At 42.1% G+C, this 11,796-nt stretch overlaps 1 protein-coding gene and 1 long non-coding RNA gene across 2 annotated transcripts; both read left to right on the forward strand.

Annotated features, from left to right (window-relative positions):
• Positions 1 to 374: 374 nt before the first annotated feature.
• LOC123728667 (integumentary mucin C.1-like) lies at positions 375 to 8,071 on the forward strand (the record flags this gene model as incomplete). The annotated part of the gene is made up of 5 exons (XM_045700602.1): positions 375 to 477; positions 1,089 to 1,222; positions 3,029 to 3,604; positions 6,017 to 6,531; positions 8,047 to 8,071. Coding segments are annotated over exons 1-5 (1,353 nt in total), but the record flags the coding sequence as incomplete, so codon positions are not given.
• A 320-nt stretch (positions 8,072 to 8,391) lies between these two features.
• LOC106592578 (uncharacterized) lies at positions 8,392 to 11,189 on the forward strand. The gene is made up of 2 exons (XR_006760286.1): positions 8,392 to 8,583; positions 10,812 to 11,189. It is a non-coding gene; the product is annotated as an uncharacterized lncRNA (long non-coding RNA).
• Positions 11,190 to 11,796: the final 607 nt, after the last annotated feature.

An 11,796-nucleotide genomic window follows, 5' to 3' on the forward strand; every position in this document is an offset into this window, starting at 1 on the left:
CTCTCTCTCTCTCTCTCTCTCTCTCTCTCTCTCTCTCTCTCTCTCTCTCTCTCTCTCTCTCTCTCACTCTCTCTCACTCTCACTTTCTCTCTCTCACTTCCTCTCTCTCTCTCTCTCACACACACACACACACACACACACACACACACACACACACACACACACACACACACACACACACACACACACACACCCACACGAGCGCGCGTGCGCTCACAAACACACACATACACACACATACACACACAACACACAATGTAGATCTACTATACAGAGAAATGGTGGGTTTTCTCTGCGTTCTCCTCTCTCTGACTGCTTTACAAGTGGAGGGTTTCAGTGGGGGAGGATCTTCCATTGCTTCTCAGTGTGGCTCAATGGTACCTGGTAATTTTCATGGCAGCACAGGGCAGAGCTCTTCCTCACCATACACTGTCACTGTCAACCAGACCACCTACCAGCCAGGAGACACCATCCAAGGTGAGTCACCAAGATGGCTGAAACACACTATTAGGCTTACCCGATCCATGCTGTATTGGCTCAGACGAAGGAACGGAGTGGGAACAGTAATCTGTCTGGACATTTCTAATACACAACCCATTTCATTCCTGGAGGCCCCAGCATTTTTTTTTTTTTTGTGAGAAAATGTAAATAAACATTTTAATAGGGCTTATTGTGTTACTTTTTGTTATTGTTTGTTATTTTTATTTTTAGTCTACTTAGTAAATATTTTCTTCTTCTTGAACTGCGCTGTTGGTTAAGGGCTTGTAAGTAAGCATGTCACGGTAAAGTCTACACTTGTTGTATTCGGCGCATGAGACAAATAAAGTTTGATTTTATTTGAGATAGACCATTTACCAGAATTGACCTTTGGCAGTCCGTCCCTGCTCAGATGTAAACTTTTCACATAGCATATTCCAGCACAGTTAGTGTGACAATATAAGATTGCCAAGAGGCAGGGAATCATGACTTAGTCCAAGGATATGTCGTCCAGCGTTTTAGCACTCAATTTCTCTTTCTTTCTCCATCTCTCCCTTTTTCAATGTCTCTGCATTTCACTCCCCCCCTTTCTCCCTCTCTCTCTTTCTCAGTGACTCTGTCAGGAACCTTCACCTATAAGGGGTTTCTTCTGGAGGCCCATGAGGAAGGACAGAACACCGCTGTGGGAACGTTCTCTCTCGGCAGTGGGACTGGGATCGTTCTTGTGCCTTGCAATAAGATCGCAGTGAGTTACAGTTAGGGTTGTAAAATTCCTGAAACTTCCCCATTTGGAGGATTCCCACCCTGCTCATACCCTCCTGAATCATGAGATCCTCCAACTGGGATTTCTGGAAACCCAGGGACATTTTGGGAGAGTTTCTGGAATTTTGCAACTCTAGTTACCATACAGCACAGGACATTCTGGCCATAGTCTTCTGTTACCAATTTACCCACTGACTATTTGGATTATATTGACTCATCAATATGTCAAATGAAACTGACTTGAGCCCACTAATAGGAGAGTTTTTACTGGTCAGGCTACACAGTGAGGAAATACTCCTGGCCCGGATTATAATGAATAAAGATAATGAAATTACAGAGTTAGGGTTGCAAAAATTCCGGTAACTTCCCAAAATTACAAGCTTTTCCAGAAATCCTAGTTTGGTGGATTCCAGATTTCCTGCTTAAAACCTGGGTATTTTGGGCAAGTTAATGTAATTTTTCAACCCTAAACAAGAGTTTGTTACCTTTACGTACTATAGCTAGAACCACCGATAAGCAATGATCAGTGCCTTACCTTACATGATTGTCTACCAAAGTGATTGTTCTCTATTGATTGACTTTACCTGTTGTTTTACTGTTAGGCCTCTGGGGTGAGTCAAAGCAACAATCAGCCTAAATCATCAGTAACAGTCACCTGGACAGCACCAGCCTCAGCCTCCTTGGGCAACATCGTAGTCAAGTGAGTGTCTACTAGAGTTGAACAATTACAGTAACTTTCCTCAAATTCCCAGGTTTTCCAGAAATCCTGGTTGGAAGTTACTGGAATTTGGCAACCATAGTCTCAGCTAAAGCCATCACAAACACGACACAGTTCTTTTTCTAATGATTTTTCTGTTAGAATGCAACTGAAATAACATATTTTGTCAAAAATGTTTGCAGAGGTGCCATGCCTGTTGAAAAAAAAATATATATTTTATTTGTAGTATAAAAACATTTTGGTGCATGATCCGACGGCACAGACATCAGTTCAACATCTAGATGTAATTTACCGTTGGTTGAGTAGTCGAAATGACCTTACATTGATGACTTCCTCCAAACCCATTCTATTTTCTATGGTGATTCAATGTCATCACATAGATATTTGGGTTTGAAATTGCGAGAAAAAACGTTGATTAAACTAGTTTTACCCAATGATAACCCTAAATGTTTGCTCTGGGTTGCAAAATTCCAGAAACGTTCCCAAAACTCCCATGTTGTCCAGAAAAGGATGATCTGCAGAATCAGGGTTGAATGAGCACTGGGAATCCTACAACCATGGGATTTTGAAAAACATGGGTAATTTGAGAACATTGCAGGACTTTTGTGTAAAGTCTAATATTGGTACTATTATCTGTTTTCCTTTTCAAGGACAACATTTATGCAGACCTCCAGTGTATTTTGGATTGCAGTGCCAAGCAAGACAGTAAACCGAGTGTCCTCAGTTATCACCACTACAAGAGCTCAAACAACACAAACTCTTGATCCTACTACAATAACTACTGCTCCTACTACGACAACTACAGATCATACTACGACAACTAATGCTCCGAATACAACATCTACTGCTCCGACTACAACAACTACTGTTCCTACTACAACAACTACTGCACCTACTACAACAACTACTGCTCCGACAACAACTACTGCTCCTACTGCAACAACTACAGCTCCTACTACAACAACTACAACTCCTACTACAACAACTACAGATCCTAAAACAACAACTACAGCTCCATCTACAACAACTACTGCTCCTACTACAACAACTACAACTCCTACTACAACAACTACTGCTCCTACTACGACAACTACAACTCCTACTACAACTACAACTCCTACAACAACAACTACTACTCCTACTACGACAACTACAACTCCTACTAGAACAACTACAGCTCCTACTACAACAACTACAGCTCCTACTACAACAACTACAACTCCTACTACAACAACTACTGCTCCTACTACGACAACTACAACTCCTACTACAACTACAGCTCCTACAACAACAACTACTGCTCCTACTACGACAACTACAACTCCTACTACAACTACTACAGCTCCATATACAACAACTACAGCTCCTATAACAACAACTACAACTCCTACTACAACAACTACAACTCCTACTACAACAACTACAGCTCCATCTACAACAACTACTGCTCCGACAACAACAACTGATCCTACTACAACAACTACAGCTCCTACTACAACAACAACTACAACTCCTACTACAACAACTACAGCTCCTACTACAACAAATACAACTCCTACTACAACAACTACAGCTCCTAAAACAACAACTACTGCTCCTACAACAACAACTACAACTCCTACTACAACAACTACAGCTCCATCTACAACAACTACTGCTCCTACTACAACAACTACAGCTTCTAATACAACAACTACAGCTCCTATCACAACAACTACAGCTTCTACTACAACAACTACAGCTCCTACTACAAAAACTACAGATCCTACTACAACAACTACGACTCCTACTACAACAACTACAGCTCCTAATACAACAACTACAGCTCCTAAAACAACAACTACAGCTCCTAATACAACAACTACTGCTCTGACAACAACAACTGCTCCAACTACAACAACTACAGCTCCTACTACAACAACTACAACTCCTACTACAACTACTACAGCTCCATATACAACAACTACAGCTCCTATAACAACAACTACAACTCCTACTACAACTACTATAGCTCCATCTACAACAACTACAGCTCCTACTACAACAACTACAGATCCTAAAACAACAACTACAGCTCCTAATACAACAACTACAGCTCCATCTACAACAACTACAGCTCCTACTACAACAACTACTGCTCCTACTACGACAACTACAACTCCTACTACAACAACTACAGCTCCTACAACAACAACTACTGCTCCTACTACGACAACTACAACTCCTACTACAACAACTACAGCTCCATCTACAACAACTACAGATCCTACTACAACAACTACAACTCCTACTACAACTACTACAGCTCCATATACAACAACTACAGCTCCTATAACAACAACTACAACTCCTACTACAACAACTACAGCTCCTACAACAACAACTACTGCTCCTACTACGACAACTACAACTCCTACTACAACAAATACAGCTCCTACTACAACAACTACAGATCCTACTACAACAACTACAACTCCTACTACAACAACTACATCTCCATCTACAACAACTACTGCTCCGACAACAACAACTGCTCCTAATACAACAACTACTGCTCCTACTACAACAACTACAGCTTCTAATACAACAACTACAGCTCCTATCACAACAACTACAGCTTCTACTACAACAACTACAGCTCCTACAACAACAACTACAGCTCCTACTACGACAACTACAACTTCTACTACAACAACTACAGCTCCTACTACAACAACTACAGATCCTACTACAACAACTACGACTCCTACTACAACAACTACAGCTCCATCTACAACAACTACTGCTCCGACAACAACAACTGCTCCTACTACAACAACTACAGCTCCTACTACAACTACTACAGCTCCATATACAACAACTACAGCTCCTACAACAACAACTACAACTCCTACTACAACTACTAAAGCTCCATCTACAACAACTACAGCTCCTACTACAACAACTACAGATCCTAAAACAACAACTACAGCTCCTAATACAACAACTACAGCTCCATCTACAACAACTACAGCTCCTACTACAACAACTACTGCTCCTACTACGACAACTACAACTCCTACTACAACAACTACAGCTCCTACAACAACAACTACTGCTCCTACTACGACAACTACAACTCCTACTACAACAACTACAGCTCCTACTACAGCAACTACAGATCCTACTACAACTACAACTCCTACTACAACTACTACAGCTCCATATACAACAACTACAGCTCCTACAACAACAACTACAACTACTACTACAACTACTATAGCTCCATCTACAACAACTACCGCTCCTACTACAACAACTACAACTCCTACTACAACAACTACAGCTCCTAATACAACAACTACTGCTCCGACAACAACAACTGCTCCTACTACAACAACTACTGCTCCTACAACAACAACTACAACTCCTACTACAACAACTATAGCTCCATCTACAACAACTACAGCTCCTACTACAACAACTACAGCTCCTACTACAACAACTACAACTCCTACTACAACAACTACTGCTCCTACAACAACAACTACAACGCCTACTACAACAAATACAGCTCCGTCTACAACAACTACTGCTCCTACTACAACAACTACTGCTCCTACTACGACAACTACTGCTCCTACTACAACAACTACAGCTTCTAATACAACAACTTCAGCTCCTATTACAACAACTACAGCTTCAAATACAACAACTACAGCTCCTACAACAACTACAGCTCCGACAACAACCACAGCTTCTACTACAACTACTGCTCCTACTACAACAACTACAGCTCCTACTACAACAACTACAACTCCTACTACAACAACTACAGCTCCTAATACAACAACAACTACAGCTCCTACTACAACAACTACAGCTACATCTACAACAACTACAACTCCTACTACAACAACTACTGATCCTACTAGGACAACTACAACTCCTACTACGACAACAACAGATCCTACTACAACAACTACAACTCCTACTACAACAACTACAGATCCTAAAACAACAACTACAGCTCCTAACACAACAACTACAGCTCCTAATACAACAACTACTGCTCCGACAACAACAACTGCTCCTACTACAACAACTACTGCTCCTACAACAACAACTACAACTCCTACTACAACAACTATAGCTCCATCTACAACAACTACAGCTCCTACTACAACAACTACAGCTCCTACTACAACAACTACAACTCCTACTACAACAACTACTGCTCCTACAACAACAACTACAACGCCTACTACAACAAATACAGCTCCGTCTACAACAACTACTGCTCCTACTACAACAACTACTGCTCCTACTACGACAACTACTGCTCCTACTACAACAACTACAGCTTCTAATACAACAACTTCAGCTCCTATTACAACAACTACAGCTTCAAATACAACAACTACAGCTCCTATTACAACAACTACAGCTCCGACAACAACCACAGCTTCTACTACAACTACTGCTCCTACTACAACAACTACAGCTCCTACTACAACAACTACAACTCCTACTACAACAACTACAGCTCCTAATACAACAACAACTACAGCTCCTACTACAACAACTACAGCTACATCTACAACAACTACAACTCCTACTACAACAACTACTGATCCTACTAGGACAACTACAACTCCTACTACGACAACAACAGATCCTACTACAACAACTACAACTCCTACTACAACAACTACAGCTCCTACTACAACAACTACAACTCCTACTACAACTACTACAGCTCCATATACAACAACTACAGCTCCTAATACAACAACTACAACTCCTACTACAACAACTACTGATCCTACTAGGACAACTACAACTCCTACTACGACAACTACAGATCCTACTACAACAACTACAACTCCTACTACAACAACTACAGCTCCTACTACAACAACTACAGCTCCTACTACAACAACTACAACTCCTACTACAACTACTACAGCTCCATCTACAACAACTACTGCTCCTACTACAACAACTACAACTCCTACTACAACAACTACTACATCAACTACTGATCCTACTACGACAACTATAACTCCTACTACAACAACTACAGCTCCTACTACAACAACTACTGATCCTACTACGACAACTACAACTCCTACTACAACAACTACAGCTCCTACTACAACAACTACAGATCCTACTACAACAACTACAACTCCTACTACAACAACTACAGCTCCATCTACAACAACTACTGATCCTACTTCAACAACTACTGCTCCGACAACAATAACTGCTCCTACTACAACTACAGCTCCTACTACAACAACTACAACTCCTACTACAACTACTACAGCTCCATCTACAACAACTACAGCTCCAACTACAACAGCTACAACTCCTACTACAACTACTACAGCTCCATCTACAACAACTACTGCTCCTAATACAACAACTACAACTCCTACTACAACAACTACAGATCCTAAAACAACAACTACTGATCCTACTTCAACAACTACTGCTCCGACAACAACAACTGCTCCTACTACAACAACTACTGCTCCTACAACAACAACTACAACTCCTACTACAACAACTACAGCTCCATCTACAACAACTACTGCTCCTACTACAACAACAACTGCTCCTACTACGACAACTACAGCTTCTAATACAACAACTACAGCTCCTACTACAACAACTACAGCTCCGACAACAACCACAGCTTCTACTACAACAACTACAGCTCCTACTACAACAACTTCTGCTCCGACAACAACAACTGCTCCTACTACAACAACTACAGCTCCTACTACAACAACTACAACTCCTACTACAACAACTACAGCTCCTAATACAAGAACAACTACAACTCCTACTACAACAACTACATATCATAAAACAACAACTACAGCTCCTAATACAACAACTACAGCTCCAAATACAACAACTACTGCTCCGACAACAACAACTGCTCCTACTACAACAACTACTGCTCCTACAACAACAACTACAACTCCTACTACAACAACTACTGCTCCATCTACAACAACTACTGCTCCTATTACAACAACTACAACTCCTACTACAACAACTACTGCTCCTACTACGACAACTACAACTCCTACTACAACAACTACAGCTCCTACTACAACAACTACAGCTCCTACTACAACAACAACTGCTCCTACTACAACAACTACAGCTCCTACTACAACAACTACAGCTCCTAATACAACAACTACAACTCCTACTACAACAACTACAGCTCCATCTACAACAATTACTGCTCCAACTAGATTCAGCAGTGTGTCTTCTTAAATTACAGCTTTCATGTCTACCATAAAATGCTATTTAAAATGTACATTTGTTGTCTATGCTGACACAACTGTTTTTGCATAATGTAAGAGCACTTGTACACACACACACACACACACACACACACACACACACACACACACACACACACACACACACACACACACACACACACACACACACACACACACACACACACACACACACACACCTAGGAAAGAGGAAGTGTTCTGTAACTTTGCAAAATGTGTTGTTTTTCTCTGCAGGTGATGTTGGCTCTCCCTCCATCACACTTTTGACAGGCCTCTCCAGTCAGGTTTCCTCAAGCTGTGGAAAACCTCTTTTACACGGTGAGTGAAGACGACATTTGGTAATTTATCATGCACTGTGGTCATTGTAAACAGTGGTCATTGTGCACTGTGGTCATTGTACACTGTGGTCATTGTAAACAGTGGTCATTGTGCACTATGGTCATTGTGCACTGTGGTGATTGTACACTGTGGTAGTTGTACACTGTGGTCATTGTACACTGTGGTCATTGTACACTGTGGTCATTGTAAACAGTGGTCATTGTACACTGTGAACATTGTACACTGTGGTCATTGTACACTGTGGTCATTGTACACTGTGGTCATTGTGGACTGTGGTTATTGTGGACTGTGGTCATTGTGGACTATGGTCATTCTACACTGTGGTTACTGTGGACTGTGGTCATTGTACACTGTGAAAATTGTACACTATGAACATTGTACACTGTGGTCATTGTGGACTGTGTTCATTGTGGACTGTGGTCATTGTGTACTGTGTTCATTGTGCACTGTGGTCATTGTGGACTGTGGTTATTGTGGACTGTGGTCATTGTGTACTGTGGCCATTGTGCACTGTGGTCATTGTGGACTGTGGTCATTGTGGACTGTGGTCATTGTGGACTGTGTTCATTGTGCACTCTTGTCATTGTGGACTGTCGTTATTGTGGACTGTGGTCGTTGTGTACTGTGGTCATTGTGCACTGTGGTCATTGTGGACTGTGGTCATTGTGGACTGTGGTCATTGTGGATTGTGGTCATTGTGGACTGTGGTCATTGTAGATTGTGGTCATTGTCCACTGTGGTCATTGTGTACTGAGGTCATTGTGGACTGTGGTCATTGTGGACTGTGGTCATTGTGGACTGTGGTCATTGTACACTGTGGTCATTGTGCACTGTGGTAATTGTGCACTGTGGTCATTGTGCACTGTGGTCATTGTGGACTATGGTCATTGTACACTGTGGTCATTGTGGACTGTGGTCATTGTGGACTGTGGTTATTGTGGACTGTGGTCATTGTCCACTGCGGTCATTGTGGACTGTGGTTATTGTGGACTGTGGTCATTGTGTACTGTGGCCATTGTGCACTGTGGTCATTGTGGACTGTGGTCATTGTGGACTGTGGTCATTGTGGACTGTGTTCATTGTGCACTCTTGGCATTGTGGACTGTCGTTATTGTGGACTGTGGTCATTGTGGACTGTGATCATTGTGGATTGTGGTCATTGTGGACTGTGGTCATTGTAGATTGTGGTCATTGTGCACTGTGGTCATTGTGGACTGTGGTCATTGTACACTGTGGTCATTGTGCACTGTGGTCATTGTGCACTGTGGTCATTGTGCACTGTGGTCATTGTGGACTATGGTCATTGTACATTGTGGTCATTGTGGACTGTGGTCATTGTACACTGTGGTCATTGTGGACTGTGGTTATTGTGGACTGTGGTCATTGTCCACTGCGGTCATTGTGGACTGTGGTCATTGTCCACTGTGGTCATTGTGGACTGTGGTCATTGTGGACTGTGGTCATTGTGGACTGTGTTCATTGTGCTGTGTGGTCATTGTGGTGTGTGGTCATTGTGGACTGTGGTCGTTGTGGACTGTGTTCATTGTGCTGTGTGGTCATTGTGGTGTGTGGTCATTGTGGACTGTGGTCATTGTGCTGTGTGGTCATTGTGGTGTGTGGTCATTGTGGACTGCGGTCGTTGTGGACTGTGGTCATTGTGCAGTGTGGTCATTGTGGACTGTGGTCATTGTGCAGTGTGGTCATTGTGCTGTGTGATCATTGTGCTGTGTGATCATTGTGCTGTGTGGTCATTGTGGACTGTGTTCATTGTGCTGTGTGGTCATTGTGGACTGTGGTCATTGTGCTGTGTGGTCATTGTGGTGTGTGGTCATTGTGGACTGCGGTCGTTGTGGACTGTGGTCATTGTGCAGTGTGGTCATTGTGGACTGTGGTCATTGTGCAGTGTGGTCATTGTGCTGTGTGATCATTGTGCTGTGTGGTCATTGTGCTGTGTGGTCATTGTGGAGTGTGGTCATTGTGCAGTGTGGTCATTGTGCAGTGTGGTCATTGTGCAGTGTGGTGATTGTGCACTGTGGTCATTGTGTACTGTGGTCATTGTGCACTGTGGTCATTGTGCACTGTGGTCTGTAGGATTAAATGCTGTTGAGCTTGTTGATGACAACTTGACTCAACCAGTAAGTGTCAGTGATGAAAAGTCCTGTTGAAAAGTAACCATGTTTTTCTGGTTTGTTTGTTTGTTTTTCCAGGCCTGTTGATGACGTTGGTCTGCTGGAACCTCTTCAACCTTCTGCCTTAAACCTGCTGAACCACCCAAGGAGGACTTTACAGCCAAGTTCAACATTTTATTGATTTGGCCTATTTTTGTTCAATAACACTGTATTTTGTTATATACTGTAGTCGTGAATATTTATTCAAATTGTATTCTTCGGCATTCCTATTTTTGTTGAACAAACACAATGCTCTCAGTCAATCCAAAATGTTATTGAACCTCAAACCTGAATGTTTAACAAAGGAAAAGTGAGTTTTGTCTTTGTCAGGGAAATATATAAGTGTTCACAATTATTAGGCAGCTATTAGTGTGCACAATTAATAGGCAACTAAATTACAAAAATAATTTCTCTCAACTCACTTGTTTATTCTCAATTTTTAGAGTAAGTGTAACAGATAAGTAACACAATAGGACAATTATATAACATTTTTGGCCTTTCAAAAATATTCAGTGACCAATATAGCCACCCTTATTTTCAATAACTGCCATGAGCCTTCCATCCATGGAGTCTGTCAGTTTCTTGTTCTGTTCACAATCAATTTTCGCTGAAGCAGAAACCACAGCCTCCCAAATGCTGTTCAAAAAGGTGTATTGTCTTCCATCACTGTAAATCTCACGTTTGAGAAGGGCCCACAAGTTCTCAGTAGGATTTAAGTCAGGTGAGGAAGGGGGCCAGGTCATTATTCAGGCATCTTTGAGGCCCTTGCTGGCTAGCCAAGCAGTGGAGTACTTGGATGCATGTGATGGAGCATTGTCCTGCATAATGATCATGGCCTTCTAGAATGCTGAGGACTTCTTCCTGTACCACTGTTTGACGAAAGAATGTTCCAGAAACTGGCAGTAGGTTTGGGAGTCAAGAATCTTCTTGACCTTGGCCATGTCTCTGAGCACTTGACACCTTGTACTTCTGAACACTCCAGGTAGGTTGCAGTTCTGGAATACGGTGGTACTGGAGGATAATG

The sequence above is a fragment of the Salmo salar genome, chromosome ssa18 (genome assembly GCF_905237065.1).
Source record: "Salmo salar chromosome ssa18, Ssal_v3.1, whole genome shotgun sequence".
Taxonomy (NCBI): Eukaryota; Metazoa; Chordata; class Actinopteri; order Salmoniformes; family Salmonidae; genus Salmo; species Salmo salar.